The 17,227-nt window shown below is 40.4% G+C and overlaps 1 protein-coding gene and 1 pseudogene across 1 annotated transcript in view; one reads left to right on the top strand and one right to left on the bottom strand.

The window, feature by feature from the left end:
- The first annotated feature begins 3,736 nt into the window (after window positions 1-3,736).
- Window positions 3,737-17,227, top strand: part of PRTG (protogenin) — a 126,605-nt gene continuing 113,114 nt past the window's right edge. Inside the window, exons 1-2 of the mRNA XM_077881187.1 lie at window positions 3,737-3,868; window positions 6,387-6,689. Coding sequence (XP_077737313.1) covers window positions 3,775-3,868; window positions 6,387-6,689 — 397 coding nt within the window. The 5' untranslated portion in view covers window positions 3,737-3,774. The remainder of the gene's footprint in view (window positions 3,869-6,386; window positions 6,690-17,227) is intronic.
- LOC144302812 (small ribosomal subunit protein uS14 pseudogene) lies at window positions 16,364-16,693 on the bottom strand (annotated as a pseudogene).

The raw sequence follows: 17,227 nt of genomic DNA, 5'->3' as shown, positions 1-17,227 counted from the left end.
TTATTGTGAATAATGTTGCAATGAACATGGGTGTGCAAATATTTCCTCGAGATCCTATTTAAAAAAAAAGATCCTATTTTCATTTCTTTGGAGACACACCTGAACATAGGATTGCTGGATCATATTGTAATTCTATTTTTAATTTTTTGAGCAACCTCCATACCATTTTCCATAACAGCTGCACCATTTTACAATGGTGCACCACAAAATGGTTACCACCCTCCTATTAAAAAAAAAATCCATTTCAGAATGTTTCTGATGGCAAAAATTAAGCTCATGGGTGAGTGGTTTCTGAAATCATGACACAATCATAGCATTTGATGCTTGTTCAGGGCCTAATCTTCTAACCAAGACAGTAGGCGCTCAATACGTATTAAGTGAAAAGTTGAACAACTCTTTTCTTATGCTCTTGTTTCACAAACATACACAAGGTTATAAGAAGATTCCATGGAACCAGATTGATGTTCAGACATCAGAGAGCTTGAAGCTCATTTGGTATAGCCTCATAACTTGATGGGTGAAGTTATGTGATTCCCCACCCCCCCCCAAAAGTTGGGTTAGGTAACTTGAATTTACTTAAGGAAACACCAATTCCTTTTTTTTTTTTTTTTAAACTTGCCCTCAGATTTCAGTTCTCAACTACATAGGCTCTACTCTTTTCAGCCCAAAAGTAATTTTTCTTGTTTTAGCATGTGAAATCAAAATAGAAATAGAGTTTAGATAGTTGTTTATCTCAATGGGATTTATCTTTCAAGGGGATAACTTTGGAGATCAAACAACTAGGCACTTCCTACCTCTTTCAGGACCAATTTAGGAACTTTTGAAAGAAATAATTAGAGTCACCATCAGTGCAGTCACCAAACAAATTAATCAGATTTGACTCTTAAAAACATAAATATTTAAAATTTAACCCCACTCTGAAAGGACAAAGATTTATCACTCTTGGAAATTTTTACTTATTACACACAGGTACTTTGCATGCATTATATCATAGCAGCCCACTGGTATTACACTTATTCCCATTAAATAGATGAGATCTGAGACAATAACGTATCTACAAAATATTGAAATTTGAACTCTAGTCTGTGAGACAGTAAAAAACCTGCCTTTCATCACCACAGGGTTACTACCAAATGTAAGGTCCTATACTGGAATCTATGGAGCATTTGAGAACTGTGTAATGAGCCCTTAAGTAGTTTATACATTCCTGGTACATGATATAAGTATTATACATGAAAGAAAACATACCTGTCCAAGAAGATATGTACTGTGTTATTTAAAGAAGTATGTTATAATTCTGGAGTCAACAGGATATAGGTGTTAAAAAAAATAAAAGAGAAAGAGGGGACACCTGGGTTGCTCAGTCAGTTAAGCGGCCAACTCTTGATTTCGGCTCAGGTCATGATCTCAGGGGGTACTGAGATCAAGCCCCAAGTCGGTCTCCACACTCAGCAGAGAGTTTGCTTGAGGATTCTCTCTCCCTTTCCCTCTGCCCCTCCCCACCTCAAATAAATATTTAAGGGAAAAAAAGGAAAAAATAGTTTAAATTGAAGGCCAAAAGGATTATATAGTAGAAAGGACAACAAATCAGAACACATGAATTCTGGTTCCCAGCTACCACACTTACTAATGAGTAACCTTGGGTATTCTGCAAATTTTATGTAATATGGTATAATTACATCATCAGAGTAAGTTTATTACCACCTAACATGAGATTGTAAATGGATCAGAAAAGTTCCATACAATTGTTTAATCTCAGCACATTATATATATGTATGTATATACACATCACATATTTTATTTCATATTCGATGCAATGCTATCTCCAATGCAACTCAACATGCAAAGCCATCCTGTAAGAATCAAAGGCTTCTATGATCAATTAAAATGCTAAAGGAAGGCAAAGTGGCAATTAAAAAAAAAGTTCTTCCCCTGCTTTCTAGCTTATCTCTCCCCTCCCCCAGCCTTTATTCTACTGATTTATCCAAGAAAGAGAGTATAAAAGCATCTTATTAGCAATTCTTATGCAGGAAATATGAGCACTTAGGGTCAATTGAAAGGAAACTGGGAGAAGGGGGAGTCAAGAGGAAGAAGAATGTCATACAATTAGAGAATTTAGGCGCACAGTTAAGAACGTCATGTAAATCGGTGTAAATTTATCAGATACTCAAAACATTCTTGCAAGTATCTCATTTTATTACCTCAACATTTTTCCCTTTCCATGAACCTTTATTCTGTTGCTTAGAAATAATTCTATGCATCTAAATTTTAAGTAAGGTCTTGGAGGCAGTATAGCCAAGGGTATTACTGTTGGAACATGGGCTAGAATTGTTAAACAGGCTGATCCTTAGAGAAAGCTTCCGGAGAAGGTAGTGCTGCCCTCCCAGCAGATGTTCTAAAACGGTTGGTCTCCCTCACACCACCCCCCAACCCTTTTCTCATAAGGAGGATTTGGGGAGCATGCTGAAGGCAGTGTGTGGATGTCAGTGACAAAAGCTAGATTTCTGTCGGCAGCTTTCATTAAGGAGAGCTTGTAGCCTGGGCCCTCATCATGTGCCATACACAGATTTAGTTTTGGATTAGCGAATGCTAATCCACATGGAAATGCTATGATCCATGTATGTTCAGCAACCTGATTGCATTTTTTAAAAAAATAAATGTACCTTTTAACTCCTCTTGTTATCCTTAATTTTAAGGGATGTGAACAAATTAATAACATTTCTGTCTGTCCCGGTCCGTTGAACTTCTAACCAGGTATCCTATGAAAGCCTGGCTCCCCCCAGGCAAGCGCAGAGAACCCAGAAATCCCCTGATCTCGCCTCGACTGTTAGGACAGGGCCCTTCTGCGCGCACCGTTCTCACGAAATAAAGAGCTCGAGTAACTTGGCCAACATAAGAAAACGTCTCCCCCAAAGGTGATTCACGGAGCGGCTCGGCGAATCCTTCGGGAGGTGTTTCCAAGCCAGGGCTGTATCTGCCCGCGGGCGGGGAGGGCAAGAGCCGCGCGTGCCCAGATGTGGGGCTCAGCCCGGGAGATGCCTCCGGCCCGGCTGACACATCCCCGGAGCGGGCAGAGGCCGTCTTCCCTCCGCAGGGCCTCGGCGTGCGAGGCGAGGCGGGGGATGGGCAGGGGCCATCAGGGGAAAAGTCTCCGGCCTCTCCGCGTCTCTCAGCACCATCCCTCCCCCGCCGCGCCCCCTCCTTCCCCGAATCCCAAGCGCGCGGGGGGAGAGGGGCCCCGGGCAGCCCGGGCCGCGGGGCTCGGCCTTTGTGGCTCCGTCCTCGACGGGGGCGGGGCCGCGGGCCGGGGACCCTCAGCCGGGGCTTGACCCCCAGGTGCATTGTCCGGCGGGGCCCGCCCCCTCCCCGCGGGGCCGCCCGGGGCCCCCTCCCGGCGTCTCCCTCCGCCGGCCGCGCCGACCTCGCGGTCCCCAGACCAGGGGCCAGATGTAGAAAGTAGTCCCCGGGCCGGCAGCGGCGCCGTCCACTCCGCCGCCCGCGCCCCCGCCCCCGCCCCCCGCAGCCGCCGCCTCACTCCGCCCCCGGGCCGGACTCTCGGGCCGCCCGCCCCCCGCCTCCCGCGAGCGGGTGTCCGTGCGCCGGCCTCTCCGCGGCCGCAGAGCCCGCCGCCCGCCAGGCCAGGCCAGGCCACGCCGGAGCGCGAGCGGGAAGCCCAGGCTGCGCGCGTGCAGCGGGGGCGCGGGGAGCCCGGGGGCGGCGGCGGGGCGGCGGGGCGGGGGGCGGCCGGGGAGCATGCCCGCGCGGCCCCGCTGAATGGCGCCTTCTCTGCGACCCCTCGCCCGGCCGCGGCCGCCAGGGATGCTGCTCCGCGCGCTCCTGCTCCTGCTGCTCCTCGGCTCCGCTCCAGGTGGGCGCGCTTTCTCCTGCGTTCCTTGTGCGCCTGTGGGGCTGGAGCAGGCGCGAGTGGGCTGGGAAGGAGGGAGCGGCGGGGGGGGGGGGGCTGCTGGGGGGCTGCCGGGTCCTCGGCGGCGAGCGGACCGCCGGACCCTGCCCCCTCCCGCGGCCGGCAGGGAGCCGCTGCTGGAGGCTGAGCGGCCCGGGGGCTCCGCGGGGGCTCCGGGGGGCGCGGCCCCCGCACCCGCGCCTCCGCGCTGCGCGCCCCGAGGGGCAGGCTGCGTGGCCGTGGCGCCCGCTGTCCACTCTCCCCCCTTTCTCCTCGCGCCATTGTCCGGGCTCCGGCCGCGTCCTCGCCTCGGCGGCCAGCCCCGGCTCCGCGCCGCCCGCCCGCCTCCCTCCCTCCGCCCTCCCGCCCCGGCCGCCGCGGCGCACGTGGCTTTATTTATATTGTTTCCTTAGTGGCAGCCTCGCCACGCAGGGGGCGCCGCGGCTTCTCGCGGCTTCCCCTTTTGCAGCGGGGTTCCCCCACCCCGACCACACATACGCATTTTCGGGCAGGGGAGAGACTAGGTGAACCAGAGTCCAGGGCAGCACCCCTAGTGCCCGCGTTTTCTCGGATCCGGATCAAAAGAGGAGGAGAAGGGAGGGGTGGAATGGGGAAGGCAAGAAGACTGGAAGGTGCGTGGCCAGTGTGTGCCCCGGAGGGGAGAAAGGTCCCCAGAGCTTAAAAGGAAGTATTTACATAGGAACCCCCCCCTCCGCAAACCCCCCTCCAGGTATTTTGAATTTTGAAGCAGGCCCTGAGGTGTGTACCAATGTGAAGATTCCTCCAAACTTCAGGTTAGCCTTATGCAAACTTGGGTGAACTAATTTTTTTTTCTCGTTTGCATCTGCATTGGTTTATTTATTTATTTTTTTTTTAAGTTTTTTTTTTTTAATTTTTATTTATTTATGATAGTCACAGAGAGAGAGAGAGAGAGAGGCAGAGACACAGGCAGAGGGAGAAGCAGGCTCCATGCACCGGGAGCCTGATGTGGGATTCGATCCTGGGTCTCCAGGATCGCGCCCTGGGCCAAAGGCAGGCGCCAAACCGCTGCGCCACCCAGGGATCCCTGCATTGGTTTATCTTCAAAGAGATTAAAAAAAAAAAAGTGTAAGGTGGATGTGACGATTGCGGGGGGGGGGGGGGGGCGTGGAGGAGAGATGTTCAGGAGAAGGGGTTATTTTATTTATTTACAGATTACAAACCCCGGACTTTCATCTTTGCAGGAGGAGTTGGTTTTCTGTTAACATGAGAAAAGGATCAAAGTCAGATGTGACTCGGAAACACAATGGGCGCCTTCCGGAGTGGTCCTCGCAGCGCGAGGCTGTGAGGGTCCTCCCGTCGCCCTGGGCATGTGTTAGAAGTCCGCAGCCCGAGCGGGGGAGTGCGGCTAGTGTGTGAGGTTTCCGAGGACCTGCCTTGATGAGAAGCAGATCAGTCCCGGGAATTTGTAGTCATGTATTTAGAACATCATAAGGAAGATGAAATGTTCCCAAACTCCTCTAACACTCCCCAATCAATATGCCAGACTTTAGGTGGCCTTTGCGCACAGTACAGGAGGTGACAGGGTATTAGGCAGTCATCGGATGCTTTTTCCTGGCAGGGACCAGGGCGATGGGTATGCTTAGAGTAAAACCTTTCCTCTGCTCTGATAAAAATGGGTATTGGTTGATAAAGCAATCTCCTATCCCTATTAGATAGTAAGGACCAATTTAGTCACACATTTCTTTCCAGCAGTTAGTAGTTCTAAAAAGAAAAAAGAAAGAAAAGAAAAGAAAAGAAGAAAGAAAGAAAGAGGAAATAAATGTTTTCTAATCCGATCACCCACTGAGTACAATCAGCAAGAGTTACCAACATTTCAGAGTCAACTGTTTGTCCATTAAATACCTACCTTACTCTGCAGAAATTAAGTAAATTGATCTCTTTCAAGGAGAGGAGGCAGAGTCCTTGCAGTAAAGGACAGATATAAAAATGCAAACTTGTAATTTGTCACGAAAGATAAATGCACTTCCCAAAGGAGTAGGTGCCAGGGAACCCAAAACACTTCAAGGGACAAAGAAATAAACTTGCTTGTTCACAGAGTTGGAGTTTTGCTAATGATTTCTTGTAAAATTAGACTTTTACGACTTACTCTGTTCAAGCTCTTTTTGACAAGCTTGTAAAAGTAGCAAACAGCTTGTGCTCATGAGTTTTCCTGATGATTTTGATACTGTAGCAAGAAGCTTGAGAACTGGATTCTTAGAAGGCATAAGATCATGAAATCTTCCCTGTGCTTTTAGATAAATGTTGAAGATGTTCTTTCTGATTTGTTGAAAAGTTTTGCTGAAACTTAGATTGGTTTATTAAGATGTTTATCAGTTAACTAATATAGTTTCTTAAACTTTGTCATGCTACACCCTGAATATGTTTTACAATTATGTGTTAAGAAATGGCTTTATACCTATAATTCTGGATATGCCTCCCCCCCCCCCCTTTTTCCTTATAGGAGTGTGGTGCTTTAGTGAACTGTTTTTTATAAAAGAACCACAGGATGTAACTGTCACAAGAAAGGACCCAGTCATTTTAGATTGCCAGGCTCATGGAGAAGTTCCTATTAAGGTCACATGGTTGAAAAATGGAGCAAAAGTGTCTGAAAATAAACGGATCCAGGTTCTGTCTAACGGCTCTTTATACATCAATGAAGTGGAAGGCAAGCGAGGAGAGCAGTCTGATGAAGGCTTTTATCAGTGCTTGGCAATGAACAAATATGGAGCCATTCTTAGTCAAAAAGCACATCTTACCTTGTCAAGTAAGTGTATAAATTCTTCATTGTTTGATACTTTTCATTGCTATGTTTTAATGATTTTGTGATTCACTGTGTGCTAACTCTAAAAATCACATCACACGAACATAAAGAATTTTCCTGGAGGTAGTAGTTGGTAGGCATGCAGAAAAATCTAAGAAAAAAATATAAATTTAAATGAATGATTGAGAAGGAAAGTCAAGTTAGATTTCAAACACCTAGGGATGACTGGGTGGCTCAGTGGTTGAGCGTCTCTGCCTTTGGCCCAGGTCGTGATCCTGGAGACCCAGGACTGAGTCCCACATCCGGATCCCTGCATGGAGCTTGCTTTTCCCTCTGCCTGTGTCTCTGCCTCTCTCTCTCTCTCTGTCTCTGTCTCTGTCTCTCGTCTCTGTCTCTCATGAGTAAATACATAAAATCTTTTTTAAAAAAAGATTTCAAACACCCAAACCTGTAGAAGCGGCTTTGTATAAATTTACAAGTGTATGAGCAAGAGTTTGGTGTAAAAGTTTGGCTAATGCAATGAAAGTTCTAAAATCTCATCTTTCATAAATTAACAATTAAAATTTAAAAATCACAAGCAAATCTTTCTGCTTTGTAGATGTGGCCTTTGAGTGCTAACTCTTTCTTATAGCCCAACCTTCCATTTCCCTGAGTGCTTTAAGATCACTCCTGTTGCCTTTTAATTGTTGAGAGGGCATTGGTCAGTAACTCTCAAGCCTTTGAAGTATTCCTAGCCTTTTTCTGCTGGGAGAGAAAGAGGTTAAGGCCATTTCCATATTATGCCTAATGGATTTAAACCAGATCTGCGTCTTTTATTCCAGTTGTCATAAAGTTTGCTGTCTAATGATTTCCTTTGTATTAACAGCCCCATCAGATCAGCCATTTGTCCAAGTGATCCAGTGCTTGGTGGTTGACCTGATAACTGTTGAATGTAAAGATGGGCCTAGGATGAATGGGCAACCCTTGTTCCCACTGAGGTTTTCCATCTCTCCAGGGGATCAAACACGCAACACTTAAGATGACAATAGACAATGCAAATCTTAAAACCACAACAACTGTATCTTAAAAATAGTTTTTACAAGTATTCTAGCTACATTCTTTTGTTAATCCACAAAAGATAGATTTTGTGCTATCCTGACAAATTGATCATTTACAGGATGAACAATAGGAAGAGGGATCTCTTGAGATAAAGACATAATCTTTAGGAAATAGTTTCTTCAGACTATTTAGGAAATAGTCTACACAGGTGAAATTTAGGAAGCCATTGGCAGGGGTTTTCTAAGTGACTTTGACTCTTTTAACAGTGTATGACCATATTTATGCTACCATCATGTTATTAATTTATTTGTACAGTAATGATTAATTGTAGAAATAAGTTGCAAGCAAAGATAGTTTAACATTGAAATATATCAGAAAAGGGATCCCTGGGTGGCGCAGCAGTTTGGTGCCTGCCTTTGGCCCAGGGCGCGATCCTGGAGACCCGGGATCGAATCCCACGTCGGGCTCCCGATGCATGGAGCCTGCTTCTCCCTCTGCCTGTGTCTCTGCCTCTCTCTCTCTGTGTATGACTATCATAAAAAAAAAAAAAAAGAAATATATCAGAAAAGTAGAAATGTTTCCAGTTCTATGCTCCCCCCTCAAGAATGGCAAAAACCTGAGAAAATTTCTGATAAACGTTTTTGTTTTTTGGTTTTTTTTTTTTTTGCCATAATCACTGGCCAAAAATCATTTTGTTGTTGTTGACTTACGGTTTTTCTGTGTTTTCAAGATAGTGTGCTTTTAATGCCTTTGTTCTGTTCATTTAATTTTAACATAAAGTTGTTGTATAGAGTTGTAACTTTGTCACCTTTTCAGGATTGTGGAAAATGTTTCATACCCAGGAATTGTAGCTTGTATTTCTTTGCTGGAGAGAAGAGGAGCAGGATAGAAAGGTGGAGGAGGGCAGATGGGCCTTGAAAGGATGAAGCATTTATCATGACCACACATTATTTCCGGGACCTCCTTAGAAGCCTGACAAAATTCTAGGGTACCCAGAAATGCCTTGAAAACACATAGAGCTTTAAAGTCTGTATAGTATGATAAGTGTTATTAACAGTGAAACAAAGGTTAGTATGGCTTTTTTAGAGTCCTTAGATTTGTGTAACTGTAAAAATTATGGATAATTATTAGATATGATAGTTTTGAAGACTGTTGTGGTGAAGTAGTTTTCATATAATTAGTATCAAGAGCTTAATTTTAGTGAAAATATGTAGACATGGCTGCTACATGTCAACTGTACTCAGTTGTAGGGGCCACACTTTTCATAGGCACATGTTTTATTGAACTCTGTGGAGATATTTTGCTAGGAAATTGCATTCAGTATTACAGATTTAAAATGCATAGTTTTAGATTTTTCTTTAGAAATATGAGACTTAGAGATTCTGAACTCACAAAGTTAGTTTAAGTACTTAAAAAGCAATGTCCAATGACATAGGCTCAAATGACTTTATCCTATGTTCAGGGTAAAGATGTTATACATATTAAACAGGAAGAGAATAGGCATTAAGTGGACATTCTGTTTTGCTTTTTTAAAAAAGCTAGTTCTCTCCTAGTTACTGATAGCAGCAGGGTGCAAGTATGTTGTTTTTATTTCCTGATCAAAGATTTGTCAGCAAACATATCTTTGTTTCAGAAGTGTAATAATATAGCCTTTAAAAATCTAAAACTTTAATCTCTGCAAGTTTTAGAGTTTTTAACACATAGGCAATCAAGTCCTGGTTTCTAAACTTAGGAACTAGAAGCTGAAAGTTGCTCTCTAGGCAAGAATTCCATTATTCATGTGTAAATTAGGAATTCACAGGGTTAAAAGGTTAGAAACTGGCCAGGATGAGGTTTACCCTTGTGATAAAGAGCAGATGACCCTCATTCATTGGCCAAAGCTTTCATGTAGCTCTTCTGCAAAGTTAGTTATTGCCATGAATTGTTCTTGAGGAATGCAGAAATTCAAATGTGAACAGGCCTTTCCTTAAGTGTCACTATGGAGCCTTATCTCCCAAGCACATCAGAGCCGGCTGCAGGGACTAGGTTCCTCCCCAAAGGCCTGGAGGCTTTGCTTTCCTGTTGTTCATCCAAGCACAAAAGAATTTGTCTAACTTAGTTTTTCTAAGGCATCCCATTTTTAAAGGAAAGTATAGGGTTAAAGTAATATTTAGTTTTTTTTAAAAAAGGTAATCCTTTTAATTGATAGACATTTTAGCCATTTTACATTTCATGAAACTAGAATAGGAAGGAGAGTATGTGGGAGGCCCTTTTTTCTAGTTGTATACAATAGTAAGAACAGAAGATTAAGCCATTTCCTATAAATTTCAATATTTTTAGCTTTTGGCAAATCCAGTTTTCACTTTCACCGGTGCTTAGTCTTCAGTATGTAAATAATTTAAACATTTTAGGAATAAGAAATAATTTACCGACATTTTGATGTTTCTTGCATTCTTAACATTAAGATAAATTTCATAGAAAAGCATTAGTGTGGTAAAATGGTCTCATATTTCAACAAGTTTAAATTAAGATAAGAGACGTTTGAGAGAAGTAAAGGAGGAGGCGGGTTGTGTTCTATGATGTGTAAAAGACTGGCTGTAAGCTAGTGATTGAACAGGAAGCTGGTTGTTTATTTCCTTTCCATAAAAGGTGGAAATTGAAGTCTAAGGACAGAGGGAAAGAGAACATAAAGCCAGTTTATATTTCTTAGGTATTTCAGGACCGTTCACTTGGGTGAAAAATCTTTTTTATTTTTTTAAGTGAGCATTTGTTAACTGGAAGACCATTGTATTGTAATTTTATGATGATTTTTTCCCCTAAAGATTTTGAGGTTCATTTTTGCATGTGAAAAGCTGGGGTGGGGAAAGTGGTCTGTTTCTATATCTCTACACAGCAATAGTGATTTCCTTTAAAAGGATGTAGCTTGTTTTCCATGAATAAAACGTTTATCACTTCAGTTTAAAAGGAGGTGAAACTTGAGGACTTTTGTTGTTAGATGAATGAAAAACTGTTCTATGAGTATGGCTTCTATTTTAAAGAGTAGTATATAAATTATAGCCCAAAGTTGGTCTTAAAATGAGTTAAAATATATTGAGAACATTTAATGACTCATGTTAAAAAATAAGGTGGGTGATTGAAAAGAGAAAGAACTATGAGACTATTAGCCTACATTTTGAATTTTATTAATGATCTAAGACCCAAGATGGATGAGATTTTGCTACATTGTCACTTATTGAGTGAGATTTGTAGATGCTGTAAAGGGAAACATCTCTTACATGTGAGCATATTCACTTCAAGCTGTTAAGTTACCTGCCCTAATTTCAATAGAGGTAACACAAAAGTCATTTGATTTCAGAAAAATAAGATAGAATTGAGGTATTTGAGAGACCAATCTGCCAACACTGTAGATAAGGTTCAGAAGATTCTTTCTGAGATCCAAGAAAAATCATCTTTAAAGAGAAGGGGTTATGGTTCAAGAGTACATGTTTAACTTAAAAATTGACCATCTTACAATTGCTAAAGCCAGGGAAGTAAAAGCACATGAAGTTCTACAGGCTTATGTACAATGACACTTGGTTCTTTCAGTCTGTCTTCTTAAAAGGTTTATCAGGTACCTGATAATCTCTGGATAATAGAACCAGTTTTTCCCACTTTGCACTTGATTAAGTGAGGATCATTTCTCATCATTTCTCATCATCTGTAACACTATCTCACTGTTTTTCAGAATTGTTGGATTTTTAATTTTATAACCAAGCAGGATCCACTGGAGGGTAGAATTATAATTTGCTTTAAGATGTATATAAATGGGAAAAAAAGGATGTATATAAATGTGTTTATTTCTGTTCAGCTTCTTAATGGAATTTTGAAAGGGCATTTGGTATGGCCCTTTTTTGTCAACTATCTCTGATATTCTAAAGAAAGGGTCTCATGCTCAGCAGTTGTTTGCCAAGGGATTTGTTGTCATTGCTCCTGAATTTAACAGCTGGGCCTATTGATGGAGTCCAGAGCAATTTAAAGGAATCGCAAAATAAACTAAAAACAAAACAACAAAACAAACCCATACCAAGAAACCCCACAAAAACAAATCTTTTAAGCAGGACTTTAAGTTGAAGGAGTATTTTGATTAATAAATAAATAATTTGAGGTTACCTTTTTGAAAACCCTAATATCCCTGACTACAGTTTTGAGAGATAATTTTTATCTCTCCTAGGCAGATTCACTCAATTAGAATTACTTTTAGCTTCTAAATTAGTAATGACTCATGAAAAATAATAATGTTAGCCATTTTGTTGAGGACCATACTTGAATTTTAAGAACAGCTGTGATTATTGACATGTTTTAAGAGGAAACCTAAAAATTGTACCCCAAATTTTTCACTTTCAGGACTATTTTAATACTTCTGAGTGTTCAGACTCTTTGGAAAAGCATTTTTTTAAGCTCATCATTTAAAGTTGATAAATAAGAGAGGAAGAAAACACAGTTGTAGTAATTGAAGCAATGTTGGCAGTTGCCTTAACATAGTAATCTGCACAGAACAAGCTCACAGTCAGCAATTGACAATAGTGATGTGCAAAAAGGTAAAAATGTACTAAATTACCTTCAGTGGCTGTAATCCTGAAGCCAAGTGAATCGCTCTAGGGATATGTATTGCAGAGGATAAAGGTGTCATCCTCACAAAGGTCTCTGACAGTAATCTGACAAATGCTTTCCTGACTTTTACATTCCTTGTTTTTTTCTTCTTTCAACCTCTGGTTCTCAGAAACTGCTTTTGATGAGTGTTAAAAGCCAAATTCTTATAGGCTGAGCAGAAGGCATGAATTAAAAATGTTTGTTTTTTCAGTTTCTGGGAGGCTTGCCCTTTTCTCATGTTTATGTATATACATTTTTTAATATCTTTAGCATCTGTGGCTAGGTTAATTAAGTGACTGTTGGAGATTGCAATCATTGTTTCAAACTTGTGTCCTCAATGGGCTTATTTCTTAGAACTGATAGAAAGGAAATTTTTCTTTCTCTCGCTTTCTTTCTTAGTAGGCTCCATGCTGATGTGGAGCTGAGTGCAGGGCTTGAACTCAGGACCCTGAGATCAAGACCTGAGCTGAGATCAAGAGTTTGATGCTTAACTAACTTAGCCACCCAGGCACCTCAAGGAAATTTTCTTCTAATAACTTAATTTATGAAATAATAGTAAACTCCTGTTTGGAACAGTTCTATAGTTTGTTTTTGTTTTGTTTTGTTTTTTAATGATGCTACTTTATAAAGACTACTTTCTCTAAATTGTATCCTTTGGGAGTAATCCTCCAAAATGGCCTTTTTATTGTCACTGTTTTGTAGTCTTTTTAGTACTACTCAAAATGGATCTCCTTCACTTCACCAACTTAAAAAAGTGGAGACTGTATTACTACTGTGGGTTACATTCCTCAGGATTTCTTCTCAGCCTTGGTGCAATCAACATTTGGGGCTAGATAATTCTTCATTGTGGACACTCTTATGCAGACTAGAATGTACATCAGCATCCCTGGCCTCTACATACCAGATGCCAGTCCAGTAGCATCCCCGCCTCCCCACCACTGCAGTTGTAACAACAAAAAAATGTGTTTTGGGAGGCAAAATCATCCTGGTTGAGAACTACTTTGTTTCTGAAGAGGTAGAAATTTTTTTTCCAAGTTGGTACTGGGCCATTAGTTATTTTAACTATTTCTGTCTTATGTTTGATAATCTAAGCTTTTGGTGTTAATAATGCTAAATGTATTGATTGGAGAACCAGTTATTATTTTTAAGTATTGTGAAGAAAGCTTGATTTTAAAAAAAAATGTGTCTCAGTCATTGTTTGTCCAAGTGGGGGTGATATTGCCTCTTCATTCCTTTTCCACACATGGTACATTGAAACCTGATATTAAGAGTTCATCCTTCTATAGGTCCATTCATTTTGATTTCAGTATTTTAGATCTTTTCTTGAGGATATCTAGACAAAGCATAAATGCAAATTTCACTTAACTCTGTTTACTCAGTACATTGTATTTTCTTGATGTGATGGGCTCCAGTGTTGAAAAAGATAGGAGAAATCTCCATGTGTGGCAAATGTTAAAGAACATCTTTTGTGATGCTCAGCATGGAGACAAGTAAAACTGTATGAGATTAATAGCCCAGAGAATTACATTTACTGTGTGGTAGGTGGTTCTCTGGGTGAATGGTTAACAGAAATCTTTTCAGCTAATTCAACGGTACCATAGACTTATTTGGGGCAGAAACAATTTAACTTCCTCTAGATAATGATGTAAAGATGGTAGTGTCTTGAGAGGGCATCAATGAGTAAGAATTAAACACCATACGTAGTATGTTAACTAGTATGCAGAAAGTTGCAGACAAATTTTGAGTGGTTGTTATGACAAATGCTTGTTTTAGATTATTTAGTAGTAGTACGCAGGGATTGCATAGTCCTCATCTTTCTCAAGGTATCATTTTTTGTGTTTGGTTTCATTTTGGTTAGCTTTTTATGATAGTAAAAGTTAAGATTGTTCCTATAGGTAGTTGGTCACCTGTAGAGGCCAGTAGCCACTGGTAGCTCAAGTGACAGTTGAGATGGATGAGGGAGAAGGCAGAATCTTTTAATGAGTGGCTCTAGTCCTGAGCACGGATGACTGAACATTCAGCACCATGTGTTCTACTCCAAAAAAGTGCTTTGAGTAGAACAAATCATCAGTTCAAACTAGAAGAGAAAAATGTACATTTCCTTATATTTAAGGAAAATAATAGTTGTGTAAAACAGAATTTTAATGATCTTGAGTTCTTGTTTTCTTGTTCTTGTGCTTTCATAAAGAAATTATGAAGTTGACAGGTACCAATATCTGGTAAATATTCTTAGTGCTGCTATATATTTTTATTGAGTTACTGGGAGCTGCAGTGGAAAACCAGAATGACAAAATGCAAGAGAGCCAATCATTTATGTCTTCTCCATTGCTGATGATTTATACGACTTTAGACAAATTACTTAATCATTCTGATCCCTACTTTGTGTTACCTGTAAAAATGGGCAGCTGGACAAAAAGGAGGGGGCACAGGTGTTCAGCAACACAGTACCCTTATTTTTGTAATTCTGTTATTGTAATTCTGAGCAAATGGCCAGTAAATTATATTTTTTATAAGACTGAGTTAAATCACACATTTAAGTCACTGAGAAAAAATTTAAGAGAACCGTTTAAGTCACTGAGAAAAAAATTACAGTAGCTTGGCCATTATTTAACTTGGTACTTTTAAGAATTCATACTCTTGCCATGTATCATAGGAGAATCTACTTTTGGTGGGGGTGAAGTCTTAAACCAATACTGATAATTTGAACTAGTACTATTTTCTGACTTAAGTCAGAAAAATAAATCAAAATAAATTATGTTGCCTGGCCCTGGGAAGTTCATAATAGTTGTGCTCTTTGAAGGTTGACATAGTACGCAAGAGGTATAGCTTTACAAATGTGTCTGCTTTGGCTAATTAATTGTGTATTCTGATGTTTATTGACTCAGTGTTTAAAAGAAATAGTGCCAATTTCATCTTAACAGAGTTTTGCTAATGTATTATTAGTGTTTTAGTAGAAATAGATTATACTGCCTGCCCCCACCCACCACCAAGTCCTATTAAGAATGATAAGGTTTAATTTTTCCCCCAGCTTTCAAACTGAGTTAGCTTGAGCCCCTCTGATTGGATTTAAAGTAACTCCAATTAAAATATTGACCTCAAAGTGAACACATAATAGGAAAAAAATGCTTTGATGTTGGTATTGCCATTTTGGCATTTCTTTTTAAAGAGATCACAGCTTTTCTTAAATAATTGTAACAGATGTATTTACTGTTTTTATTTTAATAAAAATAATTCACTTTTTATGTATTCAAGAAAGTCACATTTCCATGCTCTGTCTTAGGGACCAAACTCAGTAAAGTAGTAAGATTACCAAAATTTTTACCAAAAGTTATCCCCAGTGATGGAACGATTTCTTCAAAGCTTGAAAGTATCTTTACCTTGATGATTTACTACATTTTTAGAAAACTGTAATAATGCATGAAAGATAGTATATAGGCAGAAGAAACTTTGTGAAATTTAAGTTTAATTTTCAGTATGCCAGATGTCAACTAGGAAGCTATGATATTTAGGGAGAGAACTTTATTGCTTAGCAAATGGTACATTGAGAAATTACAAGTTGGTCAATAGAGAAGTGACCGGTGCCTTGCCCAAGGATACAACTACTAGATCTCAGGTGTGCTGATTCTAGTCATGAATTTGCAGTATTAGGTAAAGATTTTCTCCTGTGTATTGTGTGAAAATGTGTCTCTATATATTCAAATATATCTCATCTAATCCAGAATATAGAAAAGAGAATAGTAGTGGAACTGACCCTGATATAAAAGACACATTTAATTTCTGAATATTTATTTTAAAAGTATGACTTTATCATTGTGCAGCTCACCCTTTACTGCTGTATAAGACTTTGTTGTGTTGATGTAGTAAATAGGCAATTTTCAAATAAAATCAATAATGTTTCTATTTTATCCTGAGTATAACCTCAATGCAGGGAGATTGAGCTCCAGTCCTTTTAGAGGTTCAGCATTTGTTGCTATATCTGTACAAATGAAAGTTTGAGCTAAAGCAGATTTTCATTGTATCTTTATTTTTTTTTCATAATTGGAGTATTTTTATTTTATGTACAATAAGTCAGCATCAAAGTAGGTATCTTGGACATCTGCAGTTAAGGTAGGTATCTTGGATGACCCATTCAAGGAAGTTCACTTAATTCAACTTAATGAAGCCTATATTCTTGGCGTACTGACGGAACACTGGCGGCACATGTTGAAGCCGTATTTCCGGATCAGACCATGCTGATTTGAACAGACACGGCAAGAACGAGAGCCCTGGCCAGACTTCCTTGGGTGGCTCCAGTAGAGCTGCTGGTGACCCATCTTGCTCTTTCGGATGCAACGAGGCAAAAGGACTCATTGTATCTTTAAATAACCTTCAATGGAGTGAGGCTCTCTTGTAGTCAAAAGGTTGAAATTTAAATAAATGATTGACTATGTGTCATTATTATTATTGCTTCGAAAGAGGGGCATAGTGATAGCCTATGTCTAGTGTGGACATTTTTTTTCTTTAGCAGCAGTTTTATTGAGGTAGAATTCACATATCACAAAGTTTACCTTTTGAAAGTGTGTAATTCTGTGGGTTTAATACATCTATCACCATTATCTAATTTCAGAATATATCTTTCACTCCAAAAAGAAACCCCACACTTCCCAGTTCTTTCTTCACCTATACCCTGGAACCATGAATCTGGTTTCTGTCTCTAGATTTGCCTATTGTGGACATATCATAAAAGTAGAATTGTACAATATGTGAAGTTTTATGTCTGGCTTCTTTCACTTAGCCCAATATTTTCAAGTTTCATCCATATTGTAGCATGTACTGGTACTTCATTTTCATGGTTGAGGAAGGTTCCATTGTATAATATACCCATGTTATATTTATCTAGTTATCTGTTGATGGAT

The sequence above is a fragment of the Canis aureus genome, chromosome 32, assembly GCF_053574225.1.
Source record: "Canis aureus isolate CA01 chromosome 32, VMU_Caureus_v.1.0, whole genome shotgun sequence".
In the NCBI taxonomy this organism is placed as follows: Eukaryota; Metazoa; Chordata; class Mammalia; order Carnivora; family Canidae; genus Canis; species Canis aureus.
Note: the sequence above shows the minus strand (reverse complement) of the source record. Positions and strands in the feature narration are given on the sequence as shown.